The following is a 24286-nucleotide window of genomic DNA, read 5'->3' on the forward strand; positions in this document are numbered from 1 at the left end:
TATCTGAAACATTTTTCCCTTTCTTTTCATGGAAGATACTTTTAATGTTATTAGCTTTTGATTGTATTTTGATTCTTGCGAATAAATTATGTATATATTTGGGGAAAGTGGCCAAGGTATTAATTTTTTGTTTTTCTAAAGCTAAATTAGTTTTATGTGTTAGAATTTCTTTGTATTTATTGTTTAGTACTTCTACTTTCTTTTTCATCACCAAATGATTTTGATTTTTTTCAGCTTTTACTGACAAAAGTTTGGATTGTAGATCTAATAATTCAGAATCCCATTCTCTGATTTTTTTTTATGCCAAGTTAGGGTTTTAGTATATATGTAAGCTTTTAATGAGTCTCATATCATTATTTTATCTCTGTGGTGTAATTAATATCTAAAAAGAACTGTAATTCAGATAATAACCAATGTTTGAACTCTTTAATTTTAGTAATATATGCTGGAATTCTGGAGTTAAAAATTAATGGTTTGCACCCATTTTGAAGTTTTAGTATCAATAAATTGTGGTCTGAAAAGGGGGCAGAGAGTGATTGAGAAATTAATAATTTTAGAGTGTAAGTCATGGGCAGCAAATATTTTATCTATTCTAGTCTGGGTACCAAATTTGTGATCTTAATGGGAAAACAACAAAGATTTATCTTCTTTAAATTTGAAAGTATATACAAGATGAAATGATTCTACCCACTTGTTTAAAGCTTTTGATACAGCAGATGTATGCAGCGGTCTTTTATTTGTAGTTTCAGAATATCAAATATACAGTTAAAATCTCTTCTTAATATTAAGTTGCCTTTATAATTATTGGAAATGAAATCCAAGTGTTTTTTAACAGTTCCTGTTCCAATGTCTGGGAACCAGTATAGATTGGCTACGGTCCATATTCTGTTATTATATTTAACTATTACTGATGCCATAAGGCCTTCTTTATCTTCATACTTATAAATGATTTCTGGGTTAATCACATTTGTTTTCCATAAAATTGTTACCCCTTTTGTCTTTGTCTTATACGTGGATTGTGCCAATATCATATATTCCTTAAGATTCCATTTGTAATTGTCATTTGTTTTGAAATGAGTTTCTTGAAGGAAGACAATTTGTGCTTTCTTCAGTTTTAAATATTTCAGTAGATTTGATCTCTTGCTAGGATTGTTTAGGCCACTGGTATTTAAAGATAATAAAGTTAAATCCATCTTGGGTTATTTACACTATGTATTTTTTGTTTTATTGTGACTATTAAACATTTTCCTCTGATAACTATAAATTATATGTTTAAGATTTTAAAGGAAATTATCAGTTTTATACTTTGAGTGTTTACCAGTAAAGTAATGTTTTGGTCAGGCATACTAAAAATATTTTTGTGAAATAACAAATTTAAATTAATAAATATTAACAAAACTAAGATCCACACTAGCCATGGAATGAAACTCATTCCTAATCTGATGGATAAACCTAAGTCCATCAGATTATCACTCATACCTTGACAATCCAGAACATCTGCACTCCATAAATTGAATTATCATATGGAGAATATTTGTAATAGGAATAAGCAATATTTATATTATTTTGGAACAGATATAGTACTATTGTAGATTTAGACAGAATTCTAATGCAATATAAATGTCTACTTATACATTTATGCATACATACATACAAATGTTTCAAGCATGGGCATTAAAGCCCTTCTAGCTTGCCAATATGCCAAAACACTTGTTCCCATAATAAATGTCCAGGCTGTTCTTAAAAATATCTAAACTAGTACTTGCTTTAATGTAATTTGGTAGTCTGTTCCAAGCATCAGCTACTCTGTCAGAGAACCAATTAGTATACTTCTCTTTCCTATAGAATCTTCTACATAGGTTATCTGATGATTCTCTAGTACTTTTTGATAAACCCAAACATTCCCAGAGGTAGTTGCCCCTAAATGCCTTATATACCGGAATAAGATCTCCTTTTAAATATCTGTAAGAGACACTGTAGAAGTTCAGATATTTCAGTCTTTCATAATAACTTAGATTTTCACATCCATGGATGCTCTTAGTATAGTTCTGCTGTACTCTTTCCAGTTTATTCATGCTTGTTTTCCTATAGGGTTTCCATATTTTTATTCCTTACTCAAGTTTGGGTCTAATGTAACTAACAAACAATGACTTCATTATGTTTGATTTCCTAGACTTTATAAATCTTTTTATACGTATTGTATAAGGAATTAATATTTACATGAAAGATAGATGACAAGCAATTCAATCATAGTAAAGCAGGATGTATCATATATAAAACTTCAGTAAAAGCAGGGGTGGCCCATGCTATTGGGCTGCAGGACTGCAGCCCCTCCAGCTGTAAAACAAAAAGAAAAGAAAAAAAAAAATAAAAACGCGTTGCGGAATATCGAGCATGCGCACTCACGGCATTTCCTGATATCCAGACTGCTGAACTAGTCTGGAGCATGCGCACAGAATCCAGAATGTCTCAACAGTAGTCTGGATTAGGAGACAAGCATTCAGCAGCAATATCCCAGACTGGAAGGGGATCGGACTGCAATGTCTGCAGGCTGGGTAGCACCCAGCTTGCTCTCATGGTAAGGACGTGGTCTGCACAGGCATTTGGATGTTATGGACATTTGGACCTACAGGAAGGAATATCTCAACACAGGCTTTCACATTAAGGTATGGAACTGTATTTGAGCTCAGAGTGTGTGTGTGTGTGTGTTTGTGTGTGTGTGTGTGTGTGTGTGTGTGTGTGTGTGTGTGTGTGTGTGTGTGTGTGTGTGTGTGTGTGTGTGTGTGTGTGTGTGTGTGTGTGTGTGTGTGTGTGTGTGTGTGCGTGAGTGACTTTCCTGGTTAACAAATGTTAAATAACTAAAAATGGCAAGCATTTGAATTTCATACTTCATATTCTTCAGATAGTACATGATAACACAAAACGTTTTATTCTAGCAATTTTCTAAGTTTATAAGATGGATATTTCAAATTTGTCCCTATTTTTGGGACTGTATTCCCCCATTATTGGCTTCGTCCATGTTTTTTGTGCTATGGTTGAGAGCTATGGTAAGATCTGAATTCACTGAATATGTTTGGAGGCTGTATTCTGCCATTACTGGCTTTGTCCACGTGTTTTTTGCTAAGAGGTTGAGAGCTATTGTGAGAACTGAAGTCACTGAATATGTTTGGGGGCTGTATTCCCCCATTATTGTATTTGTTCAGGTGTTTTGTGCTAAGAGGTTGACAGCTATGGTGAGAACTGAATTCACTAAATGGTAGCCATTTAAGTTTCAGTCTTCCTCTCTTTCACAAAACAGCTGATTTGGCATAGTGGTATGTTGCTCTGACTGTTTTGCACAGGGTTTTGGGTTCATGACTTAGCAGTGAAATGTATGGTGGTAACACAGCATTTTATTCTAGCAACATTCCAACATTATACAAGCAATGTTTAAAACGTGTCCCTGGGTTTTGGGCTTTTGTCCCCCCCAATAAATTTTGGCTTTTTCCAGATTTCTTGTGCTGCAACGTTCAGAGCTACAGCTGAGTGTTGAGTAGATTTTACAAGGAGCTGAGAGCTGCAGGGGAGCAAAAGTTTAGTGCTACTTATGCGGAGTTTCCTTGCATTGTAAATAGCACAACAGGTAGTGTACTTGCTTTTGATACAGAAGGCTATGGGTTCTACTCCCACAGTAGGTAGATGTACTGCTGATACTGTACTGTGTTGCAAAGGGGGTGGATGCTGCAGTCCTTTTTGGTGAAGATACCTATTAACTATGAACCTGTTATCAGTTTGCCATCCATTCCCTAGTGCAATATTGCTAGCTTATCATTTTTTTAGTGTTACATAGGCAATTTATTCCTCAAGGGCAACAGGCACTTTATTTGTAGATGAAACAATGAAATATAAAGTTGTTTGCTAGCAGCAACCTCTTCATTAGTTACAGATCTTTTTAATGTGGAATTATTTAGATGACTTTTACTTCTTCAGAGATTGCACACATTTACTGATACTGGTGGACAGTAGAAGTTTGAGTAGACTTGTATGATGGAAATGTTCTGAATTGGGTGGTTTTGTCATTACTGATGCATGCATTTTGTTTAATTATTTACAGGAAAAATGTTCAAAACATTAAATTTAAAATGCCCTTTAAAACTGTACTATATTCTACAAGGAATATAATTTAATACAATCAGGAAGTTATATCAAAGAGCATGTGTATGTTTCATGTGCAATGGGCCTGTGATTTGAAAACAGCCCAAAGTTAATCTTTATCTGCCACTGGCAAAATATATTTTCTTTGAAGGTGGGTTTCAATGCTGTTTCAATGAATGTGAGTTTCAAGGGGAGAGAAGTTTTAATGCTAAGTCTGTTTTCATTGAGACTGCATTGCTTTGTTTAGCAGATATCTATTAGTGTTTGTGCTGTAAAATGCAAAATAAAACTTTCAAATGAAGTCCAAATCATCGCAGAAGTAAAGCTGTATGCACATTAGTGTTTATGGTAAATGGGGTGAAATAGCCAAGTAATGGTTCATTGGAATGGCTGTGGGGGAGGCTCCCTTCAACCATGATTTTGTGAGGGGGGAAGGGCGGCAAACTCAAAAACAGCCCTGGCTGAACTATACCTCTCAAATGTCCAGATTTTTGCAGAATGAATAGATTTTTGCTTCTTATTTTTGGTTTGTTCCTCATAAAATTTGTGGTTTTCTGGCAAATCATTTAGGAATTAAGTCACTAAATAATGACAGACACTGACTTTCAGACTTCATAACCTTCAGAAAAATACATGCTAAGCAAGACCTGTTATTCTATCAACTGTCTCAGTTTATACAAGAGCAATTTCTAGTACTGTTTATGTGTTCCCTCAATATATTTGGCCTTGTCCAGATTTCCTGCATTAACAGGTTGAGAGGTATGTGCAAATAAATTGCTTTAAAGAATTAGGCATATCCCAACCTCTCAATTGTCCCCGATTTTGGCTCAAAATGTTGCTTTTCCCCTAATAATCCCTCCGTAAAATGGCAATTTTGGAAGAAAACATGGAGGTTTACAATTAATAAATAACTGAAATAATCAAAGTTACAGATTACTTTTATTTCAGAAATGCATGTAGATTATTTTATTTTGTCAGCTGCTCAAGTTAGTAGTACTAATATTAAAAAGTGTCCCTTCTTTGACAGGTTCCCAGCTGTATTGTGTGGCTATTTTATATTTTTGTATCACATTTTTGGTCCGTTTTTCATAAAATTGTGGGGTTTGTTTTTGGCAAATTAGTGACAAATCATTAAAGACTGAAGTTAGAAAATAATGACAGACATTTGAGTTTCAGATTTCATACCCTTCAGAAAATTCCTACTAATGCAAGACCTACTATTCTATTATCTTTCTAAGTTTATAAGAGCAACATTTAAAAAATGTCCTTATTTTGGGGCCTTTGTCCCACTTCTATGTATGGCTTTGTCCAGATTTCTTGCTCTGAGGTTGAGAGGTATGACAAATGTGTCAGGGCCATCACAGTCAGACATTTTAAATTGCGACATACGGTCCAGGAAAGTAAATAATGTGGGAAGAAATAGCCAGGGAATTGTTATGGCTAGGCTTGTATAGGCCCTAGGGCTGATAGCCTAGTACCAACCTATGAACCTATGAACCTATGTATAAACAAACTATTCTCTGCCAAAATATCCCAAATCACAGTTTAATAGGTTCATAGGTAGGTACTAGGCTATCTGCCCGAGGACATTTATAAGCCTCGCCAGAGTGTGAAAGCTTTCGCCGCCCCATTAATTAATTAACTGAGCCTCTGTCAAGAAGGGCCAATGAAGTGATTCCAGGGGTGTATTTTCTGTTACCCATCCACTCATCAAGGTTTCTCTTAAAGAGTGTTAGTGAGGGGCTCTGCCTAATGTAGTTAGGAATTTTATTCCAAAGCATGGGGAGTCTCTGTGACAGGAATCTATCCCTCCAGCATGTTCTTTTTATTGTTGTGGCGAGGTTTAGCTCACTAGACCAAGTGGCTCACAGTGACCTGGATTTCTTTACGTGGAGCATGTCCATCAATTCTGAGTTGGACATGGCTTTGTAAGTCAGGCAGAGATCACCTCTGAGTAAGTGATATGCCACTGAGTACAGCCAGAGTTTTTCCAGTCGGGCTGCATAGGACATATGTTTGAGGCCAGTAATCCTCTTGGTGAGGTACTTTTGTGGTCTTTCCAGCTGTTGGAAGTGTCTTGTGAGGTACATCCCAAATGGGGCATTGTACTCTATGATGGGTCTGATGAGTGACGAGTAGAGGGGCACTATAACCTCTTTATTTCTAGATGTGAACCCTTTAGTAATTAGATGGGCTACATAGAAGGATTTCCTAACTACTTTGGCAATATGATTGTCAAAGGAGAGATTACTATCTCTCAATATATCTCCAAGTTACTTGATAGGAAAATGTTTGTTTATCTCCACCAAAATTGATATGTATGTAGTTTAGTAGTTTATCTACATTGGTTTATCTACGTCAGATTTCTGACATTTTAAACTTGAAAATAATAACATTTTTCTATATTATTATACCAGTTTATGGAGCTCTCAAAATTCACTGCTCTCAGTTGGCCATCTAGGGTCCACCCTTTTCCAGATTTCTTGAGCTAAGAGGTTGACAGGTATGTCACTATGTGTGAAGTCCTTCATGATACAATAACAGCAAACTACACTTCCAATCTGTGCTACAGAAAGCTAATCTAAAGCACACTGTACTCTGAACATGACTAGTCATGGAACAAAGAAAACAGTGGTATCTAGGAAGCAGAGGAGACAGAACAACACTGCTTTAGAGGCTAACACTCATTGTATGCCCAACAGCAAGTAATAAGACAATGTCTACTACAAGATTTATGTGCTATCACACTCCATTGGACTGCAAGTTCACACAGAAACATGATGTCCACATGGTACAGTTGCCATGACAATATCAACCCAGAACAAGCTGACATTCGCTTATTCTGATAACCTGCAACATTAGACACTGGCACTGTTTATAAACTTCATGTTTTGTCACTGTAGCCACAGCAGTAATCATCTGTACAGGTATCAGTCTGCAAACTGGACAACTCAGCATAGAAACACACAGGTGTAAATCATGGATGCATCACTTAATCGAAAGTTTAATTAATTGGACCTTTATATATTGACCACTGTATGTCAAATGTTATTTCAGCAATCAACAAACTCTTTCCCAGAGTAAGGAAGCACTTAGACAAAGGCACACTGGAACACAAACTGCACATAATCAAACCCGCCCAAGTGGGGGGGGGGGGCTTCATCCCCACACATCCTTCCTAACTATATATACCAACTCCAAGATCGCACTATGATGGGCAAAAGGGCAAAGGTGTGGTATTGTCCTATATATAGTAACTATATAAAATATATCTGTTATACCACAACATGGCATGCATATAGGTAATATGTACAGCTTAGCTTCCTTGTACATGTTTCTGGAGAATATAAACTCTAGCTACACAGGGTACTACTAATTGCAATATAGTGATACAGTCTTGAAAAGAACTGTGCATTGCTGTGAGTTCAGCAAGCACATATATGTATTACAGCAACAACATTGCACTACTGCTTCTACAAATTATGAGAATTGTCACAGTAACACAGAAACAGGCTAAGTGTGGCTTTACATAGTTAATGCGTTTCTGAATGCACATACCAGACTAGACTAAATGGTACAGAATGTATCTGATAAATACATGCTTTTTATTAGATGTGTTTATACACACATCTATCCAAACTATCTAAGGAGATAAGTATCACAGTGTGATAGAGACATGAATGAAGCCACAGTTGGCATATGCTGATTCATATATGCCATTATGTGTTATTATTAATGCATCTCATCTTAGCGAATGTTATGGAACGACATTATCTAAGTCTAAGGCAGGCAACTTGAGGAATGTAGCACATTACATTGCTCATGGCACTGTGTCTTTAGGGGCAAGAAGGGCATGGAGAATGCCCGTGCAATGCAGCTTCATGTGAAATGTTTGTCTTGGACTTTATAACAGATGTCACAGTTCTACAATTTTTTCTGTTTGGGAAAATATTGGTGCTGAAGTATTATTTTGGCTTTCCAGGTAATACAACTATCATCTGACCAATGTTTCTGATGGTGAGTTTATCCTGACATGGAGATAATTCACAGACATTATTGTGAGTTTAGCAGGAAACCTTGGTGATGCTGCCTTGAGGCATCACTATAAGAACCACCATTTAGCCCACTGAGGAGTCTGTTTCATCATAAATATGCTTGGGTTGATTTGACTTCCAGTCATTAATTGTGGTGAGGGTTGTAGCATTCTGTGTTGTACCTGGAGCACTGTTTTGGTGCCATGAACAGGAGTAGACCAAATGACCTATGGCACTGCCAAGAACCTGAAACCTGAATTCACCTGAGTTTACCCTGTCCCTCACTATTTTATAGTCAGATACTTTGTATCTCTGTATTCAGGTAACATTATTTATATTGGGATACTGCTTTGCCTTGTTTTAAGTCTGTATACGTTTTACTGGTCTAGTTTTCTTAATTGAAATTACATAATCTCAAAAAAGAAAAGTAAGACCCCCTCTTCCGCGAAAGTGCACTTCAGTGAAGGTGCACTTTTGCGAAAGCCGATTCACCGAATTGGCAAAATAAAAAAATAAAGATGTTAAAGACTGTTTTGCAGGGGGCAAGCCCCCCTGCACCCCCATGTGGGGGGGTTTGCACCTCCCACACCCCCACTACTTAAATATACTAACTCCAAGATCACATTATAGTAAGGAAAAGGATACTTCCTTATCCCCACTGTAATGCGATCTTGGAGTTTGTATATTTAAGTAGCGGGGGTGTGGGGGGCACAGGGGGGCTTGCCCCCTGCAAAACTGTCTATAACATCTTTGCCGATTCAGTGAATCGGCTTTTGAGGAAGTGCACTTTTATTGAAGTGCACTTTCGCAGAAGTTGGCTCGATCTTCTATTTGTCGACAAACTGTTTTCGACAACCAGAAGTAGACCCACGTTGTACAGCTTTTGCAGCTATATTGCTTAGTATGCAGTTTCTGGATCATGGTTAGACCTTTAGAGTGCTGTAACTTTACAGTCAGAACACTTTAGCTGGTAGATGTAAGGTATAGCACAACAAATGTTTAGTGTTTTTCTGCAGTGTTCAGTCTGAGTGGCAGCATAGACACTTGGTTACAATAGGTGATCTATGGAACAGGCCTCTGTATAATATTCTTCCTCACAGAGACACATCATTGTCTGTCTGCTCATGCCAGTAAAGAAGTATGCGTTACTGGACTATGATATGGTTCACATTTCTGGACTGTTGGAGTGGGTGTCTGCAGTAGTTGTATGTTAGTAGGTGCACCATGCTTTCTGCATCCAGGATTACACACCTATTTCTGTAGTTCTATTTGAACAGTGTTCCATGCTACTATGAATATTCTGCACCAGGTGCTGCTCAATTGCTCAAGCACCAGTCATTCTAGTTTGCTTTATGAACATAGTACCTCTGATGCTATAGTGACTAACATGGCATTCGTGTATTACATGGCCATGTCAAGGAATTGCGTGGTGGTTTGTGCTGCACATATTGAATACATTCACGGTACATTGCAATGCCTAACATCAATAAGACTGTGGAATGCTCCATCCATGCCTAAGAACAAGAGAGGATAGTTTGTTAGAAGGTGTCATGTGGGGGCTTTTTTCTGAATCCGTATGTGTTGCTATATTAGTTATAGTCAGAGAAAGCATCCTTTAATATTTTGGTATTTACACTATAAACTCAATTTGAGGGAGGTATAGCTATCATTTGAAGAAAGATGATTAAAACTAGTGAAGAAAAAAGGTCTTGGATAACAGCAACTCTTTTAACTAGAACTGTTAAACCGTGAGAGATTTTTCAACTGGCTGATTTTTTTTCTCCACTCAGAATATTTGTGTTTTATGTAAACTGCTATAACATTGAGAACTAGGACTTCTTCAGTTAACATCAGATGTTATAGTTATAGGTAACTGTTGGTCACAAAATGCATGCTAATTAATTTCTGTTAGTTTATCTATTGTGGAAGGACTAGAGTAGTATCAGTGTTTATGAAGTTCCACTGATTATTTTTAGCTTTGTCCACGATTCCTCACAAATACTATATCTGTGACTAATACTGTTGACACAAGTGTTGGATGTCTTGTAAACAGCTTTGCAGTGACAACTCTCAGTAAAAGGAAATTTAATGTTTAAAGCAGGTGTAGAAAGAGTAGTCTTATAATGATCTTACTGGGTGTGCATCTCCTTTTTTGCCTTATTGAAAACAAGCATACACAGATTAGTCACACCAAGTAACAATCACTATGTGCATGACTTATATCAGTGTGCCTTTGTCCTGCATGCCATGGAATTATATCAGTGTGCCTTTGTCCTGCATGCCATGGATTTATATCAGTGTGCCTTTGTCCTGCATGCCATGGATTTATATCAGTGTGCATTTGTCCTGCATGCCATGGATTTATATCAGTGTGCATTTGTCCTGCGTGCCATGGATTTATATCAGTGTATATTTATTTATTTGCTTTTGTTGACTGGGAAAGTCCACTGGGCTGAAGTGAGCCCATTTTCAGTGGAGGCCCGAGGAGAAAAGCTCCATAACAGAATACAAGATGATAGAAATATATTAAACAAGAATATCAAAAATATAGCTAAGTTACAAAAAGTGTATCAAACAGGAGAATAACTTGGAACATTGTACAATTTGATGGCTGTTAGTTGAGGAGTAAACTTTGATTCATGGCAGGATATCAATATATAAAATGTTTACAGATAATACAGATAACCCGTACACATATACAGTAATGTAGTGATTTTAAACACTTCAGAGTACTTTATATAGAATGCGTAAACAAGGGTAGGTAATAACAGTAATTCACATATGCCAATGGGTGACATATTAAGACAGAGATGGAGATAAAGGAGATGAGTCTTGGGTTTGAAGGGGTCAAACAGGAAATCAGGTTATTGAGGAGTTGGGGTGGTACATGAGCAAAGTCAGTGAGAAAAGAGATATTGGTGTAAAGACTTTTTAATAAGGGGGCACTATTTATGGTACAGAGATGAGATGGAAGAGAGTTCCACAGTTTGGCTACAGTGAAAGAGTAGAGATACTGACCTGCAGGAAGTTTTGGTCTGTTTACTTGGATGAGAGATTGATTTTCAGATCTGAGATGGTGGTTTGGTTGATAGAGAGTTAGAAGGGGGGGTGAGGGCAGGGCATTCCAGAGGTTTGTATATAAGTTTGTGTGTTGTGGATAGTTGTATCTATGTGAGGTGTTGTGGTAGTTCAAGCCAGTCCAAGGATTGTAAAGAGTGGCAGCGATGGGAAGAGTATTTTACACAGGTGACAGGCGTCCATCTTATTTTTTAAACAGGACTGGGTGTTTGTGAAAATGGGGTCATCGTAGAGGAGAGAGGGTAGGAGAAAGGTATGTGCAATTGTTTTTCTAGTTGAGTAGTTTAAAAAGTGCTTTGTCTGTAAAGAATACCAAATTTTTGGTGTGTTTTTTTAATATTGTTGCAGATGTGTTGATTGAAAATTAAGTTGTCATCCACAGTAACTCCAAGTAACTTGGTATGTGCATTTGTCCTGCATACCATGGATTTATATCAGTGTGCATTTGTCCTGCATGCCATGGATTTATATCAGTGTGCATTTGTCCTGCATGCCATGGATTTATATCACCGTGCATTTTTCCTTCATGCCGTGGATTTATGTAAGTGTCTATTTGTCCTACATGCAGTGGATTTATATCAGTGTGCACTTGTCCTACATGCAGTGGATTTATATCAGTGTGCACTTGTCCTACATGCAGTGGATTTATATCAGTGTGCACTTGTCCTACATGCAGTGGATTTATATCAGTGTGCACTTGTCCTACATGCAGTGGATTTATATCAGTGTGCACTTGTCCTACATGCAGTGGATTTATATCAGTGTGCACTTGTCCTACATGCAGTGGATTTATATCAGTGTGCACTTGTCCTACATGCAGTGGATTTATATCAGTGTGCACTTGTCCTACATGCAGTGGATTTATATCAGTGTGCATTTGTCCGGCGCACCATGGATTTATATATCAGTATGCATTTGTCCTGTATGCCATGGATTTATGTTAGCGTGCATTTGTCCTGCATGCCATGGACTTATATCAGTGTGCATTTCTCCTGCGTGCCGTGGATTTATATCCTTGTGCATTTGTTCGGCACCTCATAGATTTGTATATCAGTGTGCATTTGTCCTGCGTGCCATGGATTTGTATCACTGTGCATTTTCCTGCCTGACATGGATTTATATCATTGTGTGTTTGTCCTGCGTACTATGGATTTATATATCAGTGTGAATTTGTCATGCATGACATGGATTTATATCAATGTACATTTGTCCCACGTGCCATGGTTTGCATTCATGGGAGGGGCAGGTTGCATTGCGATAGCATGTATGGTGATGTGCCTGTCTGCATCTCTGGTATGAGGGTGACCTGCATGGTTGCTTTCTGAGTTGGATGCTGTTTGTGTGGCTTTTGGACTTTGTTGTTGTTGGCACATGCCAGTTGTGCTGTAGCTATAAACAGATAAATTGTGTTTCTGAATGACTGTAAACTCTTAAGTTGTTGTGCACATATATGGTCAATACATATGTACCTTCCCTGTAGCTTATATTCCATAATGGTTTGCAGACTCAGCCTCCCTAACATATGTCCATCCAGTGTTTGCAAATTCATCCTCCTGGCTCTCTGCCATATGTGTCATGCTCCTACTTTTATTTCTGTAACACATATTCTTGGTGCTTCCTTCCTGGGTTCAAGTCTGTACCATTTTACATTTTACCTTTGACTTCTGTCTCCATCACTTCTCTAAAAAACTGAGCTCTCACCCTGCTAGAAAATTATCCTTCCCTATCAAGACAGCTGTTTCTCCCTTAAGTACCTTTTCTATTTCTTTTTTGCTTGCCACCATGCCTTCTATTTCCTTTCTTCCCATTTATACTGCTGTATTGATATGTGGCCTTCTGTCAGCCAATTTGTACACTATAATGTGGATGTTTGGCATCTTTCTGTTCAGAGCAGAGCTACACAGCTTAGGAAACTTTTTGTGAATGTGATATCTGCTCTCATGCAGGGAGTTTTGTTGATACAGTAAACTTTCAGTTAACCGGCACCCATGGGGATTGGTAGATGCCGGATAACTGTAGTCTCTGGTTGCTTGAGTGTTACTATTAAAAATAGGCCCGACTAATATTGTGCCCTGTACAATTTGTTTGTTCTGAATTGTTCTTAGGTTGGAGAGGGAGGGAATTTATTCCTGTCTTCCTTTTTAAAACTCTAAAAACTCTAAAAACATAATCTGTATTTCTGTGGGGGGAAACAGAAAGTGTAACACATGAAAATTGTACTATATTTCTTTGATTTTTTTTTTCTGGTTGCTTGAGAGTTCTGGTTGCTTGAGTTACGGTTAACTGAGAGTTTACTGTACCATCGCATGCATTATGTTTTGTATTTCTTGATAGACTTTTTTGTAAGGCAAAGTTTTGCTGAAGTTATATCCTTTTCAAACATTATGAATTGTGAACGTTAGTACTATTATTCAGTTTAGTTGACTTGAAAAGATTCCAGCTTCACAGAGTGTTGACTGCTTTACATATCTGTACTTGTATACTGCCTGGCTTTGCACTGCTTCCACAAAGGATTCCCTCCCTGACAGCACACATACCTCTTGAAATCAGCCACAGTACAAGCATATTTTGAACTTATAGTGATTTTGAAATGCAAAGAAAGAGGCAGCGATTAACACGAGTGTGTTTAATTTATTTTAGCATCTTCTCAATTACATCATTTGATGCTATCCAAAGGCACAGGTTAACTTAACCAGTAAATACTTTCATTTCCTTACTGATGTAATAAAAATATGGAAGAAATAAATTCTCTTCAGGATCTGATTCAGTTGCATATTTATGATTGCCAGAGAGTGACGAAAGACATTTAGATGTACCTGGAACAACAGAAAGGTTTGACTGTACTTCATCAAATTATGAATCTGCAAACTGAGTAAAAGCCCACTAGCTCCTAATGGTGTTGAAATAAATAAATTAATAAAGAAAAAAAAACATTAACCATTTAAAATGTCAAGATCCACTACAGCGAATCCCAAAATGTGGAGACTGAATGACCAAAAGAAAGGATTTACATATACTAAGTCCGAGATGCCATTTTCCAGAATATTACCTGTTCTCAAAGGTATGGTGACCTCGGAGTTGGTATATATAAGTTTGTTGGAGGTGCAAGGGGGCTTGGCCTCTGCAAAAAGAAGTTTTAAGGAAAAGAGCAAGTTTTGAAATTCACTCTTCTCTGTTTTTTTTTGGTTTTTCGGCACTTAGAGTTTTGAGTACCAACATTTCAATAGGGAGCCAAGAGAATTAAACTTTTGTGCATTGTTTTTCTTACCCCTCTATCCTCATTGACTGCCAGCCATCATACCTCCCACCTCAAGGAGCTATCATACAGTTAAGCCATCAGTGTTTATGTGGTTAGGTTCCTAACTGTTCCCCTGGTGGCTGATGGTAACACCCACAATACCATAAGGATATTTTATGCCTCCCCTGGTGTGTCATTGCTCCACATGAAGACCTGTAATGGCTACTGTAACCATGTTGGATTACCACGATCACATCCCTTTTCTTATGACCATTGTTTTTGTGTAAGCCTGTACTTACATCAGAGCAAATGGATTGACCGCGACCACCATTTTCTTCTTCCTGAATGGGGAAAGCCAGTGTAAGCCATTCACTCCCACCACCCTCTGACCAGTTGCTCAAGTCATTGAGCCAATCATTGAAACTGGTAATATGGGCTGTAGTCAGGACTTCATCCTTCTGTGCCAAGGAGACAGTAGCTAAAAAATTAGATTTTAATATAAAACTGCTCAATGTTTTTTTCATAAATTTCTTGAGAAAGCAGACAGTTTACCACCGTGAAACATGCATTCAGAAATGCTAAAGTTTTGTTTTTATTCATTTACAAAATGAAATAAATTGTCTCTTCTGAGAAACCTAAATCAGTTTTCTGCTCATATCCTGCCATCTTTAATAACAATCTCCACAGCCACTCCACTCTGAAAGAAAGAAAATCTCCATAGTTTGTGTTAGTCTTAGATTGAAGAAAGCTGTCAGTGGCAAAACCGTCTTTACAGTTAAATTTTCGACGAAGTTAAATAGTGATTCAAACATCCTAATTCACTGAATCACACTTTAACCATTATGAAATGTTCTTTTTTTTCATTAAGGCTTTAGTTTCATTCAGCAAAGATAGGGAATTCTTTCCTATATTGTTTTACTTCAGTTGTTTTTGCCCCCCACTTCTGATGACATACTGCCTGTGACAATCATATTCACTTGTTCCTATATAAGCAAGCACTCACTGTGAAGTATCTATCATGCAGGCAGGCATCATGGATTTTTATTTCACTATTCCCTAATGCCCAACAGATGTCTTGGCAAACGATCAAAGATGGAGTGCGATAGCTGCAGCATGAGGATATCATTAGCTCACTCAGCTGACATAGTCAGTCATGAGACCAATCCAGGCCAATACTTTGATGATTCCCATTATGTCTCTTGTGTTCTTCAAGGTCACATTTATGGGACACATGCTGCAGAGACATGACTGTCCTCTCCCTCCCCTAGTAAAGAAGAAGTGACTAGACAAAGTGCCATCATCCCTCACTGGATGTTTTTTACAGGAGCTGACCACTAACTGGACCCATATCATCTGGATCCTAGTCCTGGCCCCTTCCATCCATGCCATGGAACTGTCTTCATCCTTTCCTGAAATTATTTCAGTACAGCAGAGCAGACCTCAGATGTATTAAATTCACTGGTATTAATTTTCTGTGTAATGTACTCTTATATCTGTGTTCCTAAACAGTTTGTAATTGAATGTTTGGTCATAAAATAATTAGACATATTAATTACAGATGTGTAATGAGATCCCACCTCAGCACATTACATTAATTAAATGATCTTTTCTTACAGGTTAATTTTATCATCTTTTTATGCATAATAAGAATTCTCGTGCAGAAGCTGAGCTCAGCAGATGTTGGAGGCAATGACCAGTCACAGTACAAGTAAGGTTGCATTTATATACAAATCTGAATAAAATTTTGCTAAGCCTGTTGTGCTTATATGCATTTTAGATGAGATAATTCAGTATAGCAGTTTATAAAATAAGTCAAATATACAGATTTAAAGACACTCATAGAAACCCACCTAAGGCACAACTTACCATTTTACAGTTACCCCCTAATTTCAAGTGCTACCACCTCATCCTTTTGTACCTTTCCATTTACACCTCTAAGCTTAGAATTCATGAAGATAAGAATGCTTTCTGAAAGAATACTCTGTTCTATATAGTATATACTGTCTTTTCAAACTACTGCTAGCATGATTATTAGCTTGAATAAAAGCTGCAAGAATAATATGAAATATAAAGGGTTAATTTAGAAATAGTGTAAAATGCTGAAAAATAAGTAGTAAGTGTGCTGGCATAGCATAGTTAAGATTTTGGCATCCATGTGAAGGAATATGTTATTGAAAAACAAAGTCTGTAAAAATAACTACGTAGATGGCAGCTGCAAGGACATCCATGAAGTAAAGCTAAAACATCAGCAAAGTAAAGAAATGTAACATCAAGTTTCAGATAGTGCTGGAACACCACATTTCAGATAATGCAAGACTGAGTTTCCATGGATTATCAAACTGCAAAGAACCAAGGACAAGGGAACAAAGGAAAACTGCTATACAAAGAAAGAACTGTATTACATCAGACTTTGAGAAAAATACCAGACCTTCTGGTATAAATGTAACTATGCATAAACAGACTTTGGGAATTTGCTATAGAGAGCTGACAGCATATGTGTTGCGTGTTTGTAGAACCAAAAGTCAAATGTAACAGAAATGTCATACTAACTAAAGCAGTTTACTGAAGCAGTTTGCCTCTGTGTATTTATTGCACTTAATACAATCCAGTATCTAAAAGTAGCTGTTCACACTAAGAGTTAATATACTGTGGTGTGTATGCATGTAAATGCAACTAACAGCAAGATAAACAGAAAGACGTGCATAGAATTCACAGAATTTTTCAATGGCGAGCCACAGCTGACGGACCGCATGGTTTCTCCTTGTCACAACTACAGCTACTTTTTCATTTTATTCAGTTAGTACGTCCAGTTGCAAAGCAAATATTTGCCTCCTTCTTCTGCACAGTATCCAGTAGCAGAACAGTGCATCTCTACAAGTTTCACAGGTCCTGTACATTTGCACAGCTGAATCTGCCAGCTTTGTTGACCAACTTTTGGGAGAATCAACGAGGGACTTCCACACTTTCTCGACAGAAGATTTGGCCAGCTTCCACACAGAAACTGGCAATTCTTTTCTTTGTTTCTCACTCTACAGCATGGATGCTATTAAAAAAAGTGTCAAATGTAAAACTACCTTTCAGGTATATAGTAATGACAGTCCAGCACAGGTATGGCTAGGTTTTAAAGATTGGTATAAACAACACAATAGTGCATGCAGTACCTTATTGGGTAATGCTGATGTCAATTCTTTATGTAAATGCATTATGATTGACTGGTATCTTAAACAGCAACATGATTGGTATGACAATAAAAGTTTATGTCTTAAAAGTAATGGTAAACAACCAGATGCATTATGTCCTGTCACCACATGTAAAATGTTAACTTCAAAGTTACAATATCATCAAGTCAGTTATTTACAAAATCTGCTGTACATCTTGCTAGACAAAAGTGGCATAAACCCACTGCACATTACAAAACACATAAGAACAGAGACAATGTTCATGGTGAACTGACAAAAAGATTTAATAAACTTCTAAGACACAGTCAGAGTGAGTTCAAAAAGTTCAGACAACATATGCAAACACTTTTTCAAAAGTGCATAAGAGCTTTAAAGTTAGCAAAACAGAATACTGACAAATATAATCTGGTTAGTAAAAAGTTAAAGAAACAGCAGTTAACTGCGCTGATAACAAATAATTTACAAGGTACTGTTCTACCTTTAGAAAATGGTTAAGAGTACACAGCATAAACTTTCATTCAGTTAAAGCAAGGCACTTAAATAGTGATTTTTAAAACCATTTCAAATAAAACAGTTCTAGGGCATAGAAATCAAATGAGAGTAGTTAAACGCAGTAAAGACATGATGTCAGAAGACTGACATGCATGCATTTTTTTTCATCTAAAAGTGCAGCAAAAGGCAGAACACAGCAAATGTAAATCATGTAAATATATCTGTTTTTAAGCATGTTTTAATTAAGTCAATATCTCTTTTGTTTCTTACAATATTTTGTAATTGTATAATAGCATAAAAAATAGCATAGACTCCAGCAAAAATAGTCTTCAAAAGCATTATTATGCATACTTAGGCAAACTACAAATGTTTATATCAAGTTGCAAGAATATTTTAACGAATGACTGAAGGTACGAGTAAGTGCTAAAAGAGTTAAGCGTCTGAAATGCGCAGAAAGAAAAAAAAGTAATGTGACCTCAAATCTTTCCAGGCTGGAATGGGTAGTTACGAAAAATGTTGCATGACATAAAATGTTACTGGTACTGAAATCTATAAGGGCAAGGAGACAAGACTGGTGGTCAGGCCAAATGGCTTACATTTTTCTAAAATATTATTGTTAAATATTCACATACAGCATTAAATAAAAGTCTACAAAAATCCTGTTTGGTAATTGTAATAAGACATCACAATTTTTGCAAATAAATACTACACCGAGTACCGTCAGTACATGGGCTATGGTATGCAGTTAAAACAAATTATGCAGGTCCCTTTACGAAAAGGGAGGGTACAAATAGCTACTACTAATCGAATCAAAAAGCAAGCAATCAAAAAGCAAATGTGTAAGACCAAAGTGTCACAGTCTACATAACAGCCAAAGGGCAAGCATACATTCAATTCTCACAGCATAAAGTAAATAAACAATACTGAAATAAAATGATGTATACTACAGGGGTAAGGGCATGCTTTCAATTTTACACTAACTGTGTAAACAGTACTGCAAAAGAGACTTAAAGGTGCAAAGTGGTAATACCAAAAATGCATTTTAATTTTTCAAGTAATGTAATTAGCAGGCTTCAGTTTGCCTCCGTGTATTTATTGTACTTAGTACAATCTAGTATCTAAAAGTAGCTGTTCATACTAAAAGTTAATATACTGTGGTGTGCTTGCATGCAAATCTAAATAACAAGAAGTAACCAACAGAAAGCAACACAGAATTCTTCACTTTCTATATGTCAGGAAGCAATTTGAGTGGGCCTTTTATTGCTTCTTTTTTGTTGTCTGGGTTTCAACCTGCTATATACCTTATTGAACCCCTGTGCCCCTTGTTTTATTAATATCTCTAAGGCCACCTAGCCTTGGAGTAAGTTAAAATTCAGTGTGATTGAACGCTTCATGCAGTTAACTGGTCTAATATAAATGGTCTGAGAATTCAGCACTTGGCTGACAATGCTGGATATAGTACAGGCACGGGTGTGTGGCACGTGTGTGTGTGTCTTTGTGTTTTTGCTTTTGTGTGTGTGTGTGATTTGTGTGTGTGTGTGTGTGTGTGTGTGTGTGTGTGTGTGTGTGTGTGTGTGTGTGTGTGTGTGTGTGTGTGTGTGTGTGTGTGTGTGTGTGTGAGTGAGAGACTGCATGTTTATGATGTGTTTAATCAAGAGTTCCACATTTCAACAACAACAAAGAAAAACATTTGTCCAGAGCTTCCAAAGATTTAAAAAAATTGTGGACTTCAAGTTATTTCAAATTGCTGAAATCAAATACGTTTTGCATGTCTCTTTTATCTACATGTGATTTTTCTTTGTGAGAGAAAAGTATGCCTTCTCTCATAAATGTTGAGGAGGAGGGGGGATATTATCCCTCCCTGCATTGGAAGAACTATAACATTCCCATGCTTGTTTAATTCTTTTGTACCCTCAAGGAATGCATTGGTATTAGATCAGTCCTCCAGTCAAAAAAGGAAAGATAGGAACAGCTCCTACTATTTCCCAATAAGAAACATGGCTGGCAAAACAGAGTACCATAAGTAAAGAAAGGTTGATGAAAAGGGCATTAAACTTAACAGAGACCAATGCCGATAACAGTAAAGTTAATGTTCATCTTTAAATTTGGTCATCTCTCTTCATGCCACTTTATTACTTTCATCTCAGAAAGGATAGGTGGATTCCAATGGAGTGCATCTCACACTGAAAGAAAAGTGATGGAAATTGTTAACATAGCTGGAAAACACCAACAGACGTAATAACTTATAAACTGACACTCTCTAAATCCTACAGCAAACAACTAAACTGCCACTAGGGTCATTTGACACAATTTGTTCAGTGTCATTGGTTCACCAGGTACAACACTAGCTCATTCAAGCTAGGCCACCCCACCGCATTAAAATAATCCAAAATAATTCACATTTTTCTAACTATAAAGACCGTGGTCCACCCCTAATATTACGTTCAATTTGTTCAATAACAATAAACTTAAAACAATGCCCTGGCTCATTCGAAGCATTTTTGTAGAATGCATTACTTTTTTTAATACAGTGGGGTGTCCTGGCTTGAATAATCTAGCTTCTAAAAGTTGCCTTTTGAAGCTTAAAGCTCAAGCTAGATGAAAATGCTTTTTAACAATAGATGTGTTATGATTTTAAATACGTAATCATTTTATTGAAGTTAATTATCTAGATATCATGTGACTGGTTTTAATGGATATATAAAGACTGTTTGAATTGTTTGATTCAGTCTGATGAAGTCTCATATTCTGGGAGATGAAAGCACTTATTTTATCTTGCTTTTTTGTTACTAATAAATTGTGGTGACTTGTGGATTTTTCCCTCCATGTTTTTTGTTTTTGTAATCAGTTTCTCTTGTTCAGTCTGCCTTTGAAGAGAATAGGAGATAAGCAGAATAGGAACTACACATGTTCTTTGTGTTTCACTGTTGCAGTCATCACCTGTGGGTTATCCCTGCAGTGGTAGCCCTCAGCTGGCCCGAATACCAGAGTCAGTGTTTTTCTGCGTCAGCTGTTGTCACTTGTAGACTGTCATTAGGTCATCAGTGCTATAAAGCAAGGCAGCTGACACCATTACATCAGCCTTTCTTGCTGTGGAGCCCGTAGCAGAAGCAGTTCGCAAGTGTGCCCGTTGGTCGCTACCAGAGCTTGGATTACAGCTGAAAACATCTAAAGCTAAGTACCCCATTGGGGATCCTTTTTTCTTGCATTAACCGATGCCTGAAAAAGTTAACAATTGTCTCGCCTGTAGAAAGCAGATCCCACACCAAGACTTCCATTCATACTTCATAACATATTTAGACCCAGACCACAACATCCCCCGTTGCCAGTTCTGTGCCCTCTTTAATGCAAGAACCATTCGTCGTAGAGCTCTTATTGTAGACAGATATTTTTGTACTCCATCTTCACAAATGGTATCCATCAGCCAACAATCTGTAGACATTCCAAAAAAATGTAGGGCTAAAGAAAATGACAGACCATACAAGGCTATGCCTTCCGACGACTCTACCACTAAGCAGGTCATCAGTTCTCCGGAATTCAGTGATGTGCTTTCGCAAACCTTGTTGCCTGATACAATATCTACACAGGCCTCTACCAAGACCCTTTTGGAGTATGGTACACCACAGAAATCTTCTTCATCTTCTGAGCCTTTAGTTATCTCTGCCTCGGTTGGGTCCGGAACCACGACACAGCCACCGGCTTCCGAGGAGGCCTTGCGCACTACCGATTCTAGACAAAAAACAACACCCTCCCATCTGCTCCCAGTAAACCTGACAGGTATTACAGAGTACCGGATTCTAACAAATATCTGTACAGAAATCCTGCTGGAGACCTGGAGGTCATTACACAGGGGCGTAAAGGAGCTAAGGCTAGTTCTGCAAAGAATCCTACTCCTTCTGACAAGGATGCCAGAGCTCTGGACAGATAGGGTAAAAAATTTTACACCTCTGCAACCTTAGCTATCAGAGCACTCAACTGTCAGTTCCATATGTTAAAATATCAACAACACACTTTGGAACTATTAAAGCAAAATATTTCTACCTTTCCTGACTGTGCCAATTCTAAAGAGTTAGCAGATTTTCTGCACTCTACTTGTGAAGTGGCAAAACACTTTTTACACTGTGGATATGATGCACTAGAAGCCTCTAGCAGGGCAGCAGTCTCTGGATCTGTCATTAGGAGACATGCATGGCTGAAGTAACAACCTCTCTCTGATCATGTCAAGTCTAAATTAATTGATGCACCCTTGGGTAAAGACCGCTTGTCTGGAGAAAAAGCAGAAGAGGTGCTTAGAAAGATGGAAGACAAAGCAAAATCAATGCAAACAGTAAAAGATTTATTTCAGGTTCAACCTCCTAAATTAAGCAGGAATTTTCCCTCTAAACACTGGTCTTTTCCTGCACCTAGCAGACAGGGTCAAGGTAAGCCCCACAGGGGACAGACCACCCAGACCCCTATCCCAGGGACAGCAGAGAACCAAACAGTGGACCACTTCTGATCCAAATGCAGGGAGTTCTAAGCCATCCCTCTATGGCAAAAACTCTCAATGCCTCCCACACCCCCCTCTACCCTCCTTTCACCCACCAAAAGCTATGAGGAAATCTGTCCCTCTGCAAAGAAAATTGGCTGTCTTTAACAAAGGACCAATGGGTCTTAAGATAATTTTTCAGGGATACAAATTCTCTTTCAATGAACTCCCAATTCCCAGAGGGTACCCAGACTTACCTCCAAATCAATGGGCAGAGGCATTAAAACAAGTCCAAACTCTCATATCCCAGGGGTCAGTAGAACCTGTTCCCACAGATCAAGCAGGCAAAGGCTTTTATTCCAGGCTATTCCTTGTTCCCAGAAAGGAGGGCACTTGGCACCCCATCCTGGATCTGTCCATTCTGAACACCTCCCTGGTTATCCCCAAATTCAAAATGCTAACTTTGCAGCAGCTGCTGCCTGTGCTGACAAAAAATGCCCGGTTAGTGACCCTAGACCTAAAAGATGCATGCATCCATATCCCCATAAGGGAGTCCTGCAGGAAATTCCTATGCTTCAGAGCATGCTCACAACACTTTCAGTTCTCTGCACTTCCCTTTGGCATATCTACTGCTCCCAGGGTATTCACCAAATGTTTGTCCCTGGGCATAGCATTTTGCAAAGAAATATACAGATTTACCTTTATCTGGACGACTGCCTCATTCAGGCAGAGTGAAAAGAAAAGCTGCTGCAGAACCTCCGCTTGTCAAAACCCTCCTAACTTCCTTGGGGTTCACCATCAATGAGAAGAAATCAAAGCAAACACCCTCCAGGAGGATCATTTTCTTGGGAGCACTGCTGGACACAGCATCCCAAATGGCCTTCCTATCCCCAGAAAAGCAGAGCTTTCTCCCTTTCTACTTTACCCAGCTGGCATCCAAAAGTCACCTCATGGTGAGGTTGTTCCTGCAAGCTTTGGAGTACATGGCATCTTGCATCCTTCTAATTCCACTGGCCAGGTGTCACATGAGGAAGCTTCAGTGGTATCTAAAGAACCTTTGGTGTCAACACTCACAGCCTCTAGAGACCTCTCTCCCTCTGATCTCCTGTGTAAGGGCCGAGTTTCTCTGGTGGGCAGGGGCCTGTGCCAAGAACAAGAGTCTCCCCTTCATCCTTCACCCTACCGGGCAGACTATCACCACCAATGCCTCAGACATTGCTTGGGCCGCTCACCTAGCAGGCAGGTGCAGCCAAGGTCTTTGGGGTGCCCAACACCTTCCCTTACATACGAACCAGAAGGAAATGGTGCCAGTACGAAAGGGTCTGACATCCTTCCAACCCCACCTCAGGCCAGGGGATCTCCTTATTAAAACAGACAACACCACAGTAATGTGGTACATCAGCAAACAGGGAGGGACCCAATCTTACCCTCTGTGCAGGCTAGCAATGAACCTCTGGCTGACTGCCTCCTCCATGGGATTACACCTAATACCTCAATACCTGCCAGGGATCAACAACACCCTAGCAGACCACTTAAGCAGAACCTTACCGGACCCCCATGAATGGCAGCTCCACAGAAAGATCTTTTTGCAAGTCACTCAGGAGTAAGGAAATTCGGAGGTGGATCTCTCTGCTTCGCACCTCAACCACCAGCTAAAGAAATT

General features: G+C 38.2%; 1 protein-coding gene across 1 annotated transcript in view; it reads left to right on the plus strand.

Annotated features, from left to right (window-relative positions):
- The window catches only part of VIPR2 (vasoactive intestinal peptide receptor 2), an 875754-nt gene that overhangs the window by 817695 nt on the left and 33773 nt on the right, over positions 1–24286 (plus strand). Inside the window, exon 10 of the mRNA XM_044062023.1 lies at positions 16101–16192. Coding sequence (XP_043917958.1) covers positions 16101–16192 — 92 coding nt within the window. The remainder of the gene's footprint in view (positions 1–16100; positions 16193–24286) is intronic.

This window comes from Protopterus annectens, chromosome 2.part1 (assembly GCF_019279795.1).
Source record: "Protopterus annectens isolate FY-2018-M chromosome 2.part1, PAN1.0, whole genome shotgun sequence".
NCBI lineage: Eukaryota > Metazoa > Chordata > Ceratodontiformes > Protopteridae > Protopterus > Protopterus annectens.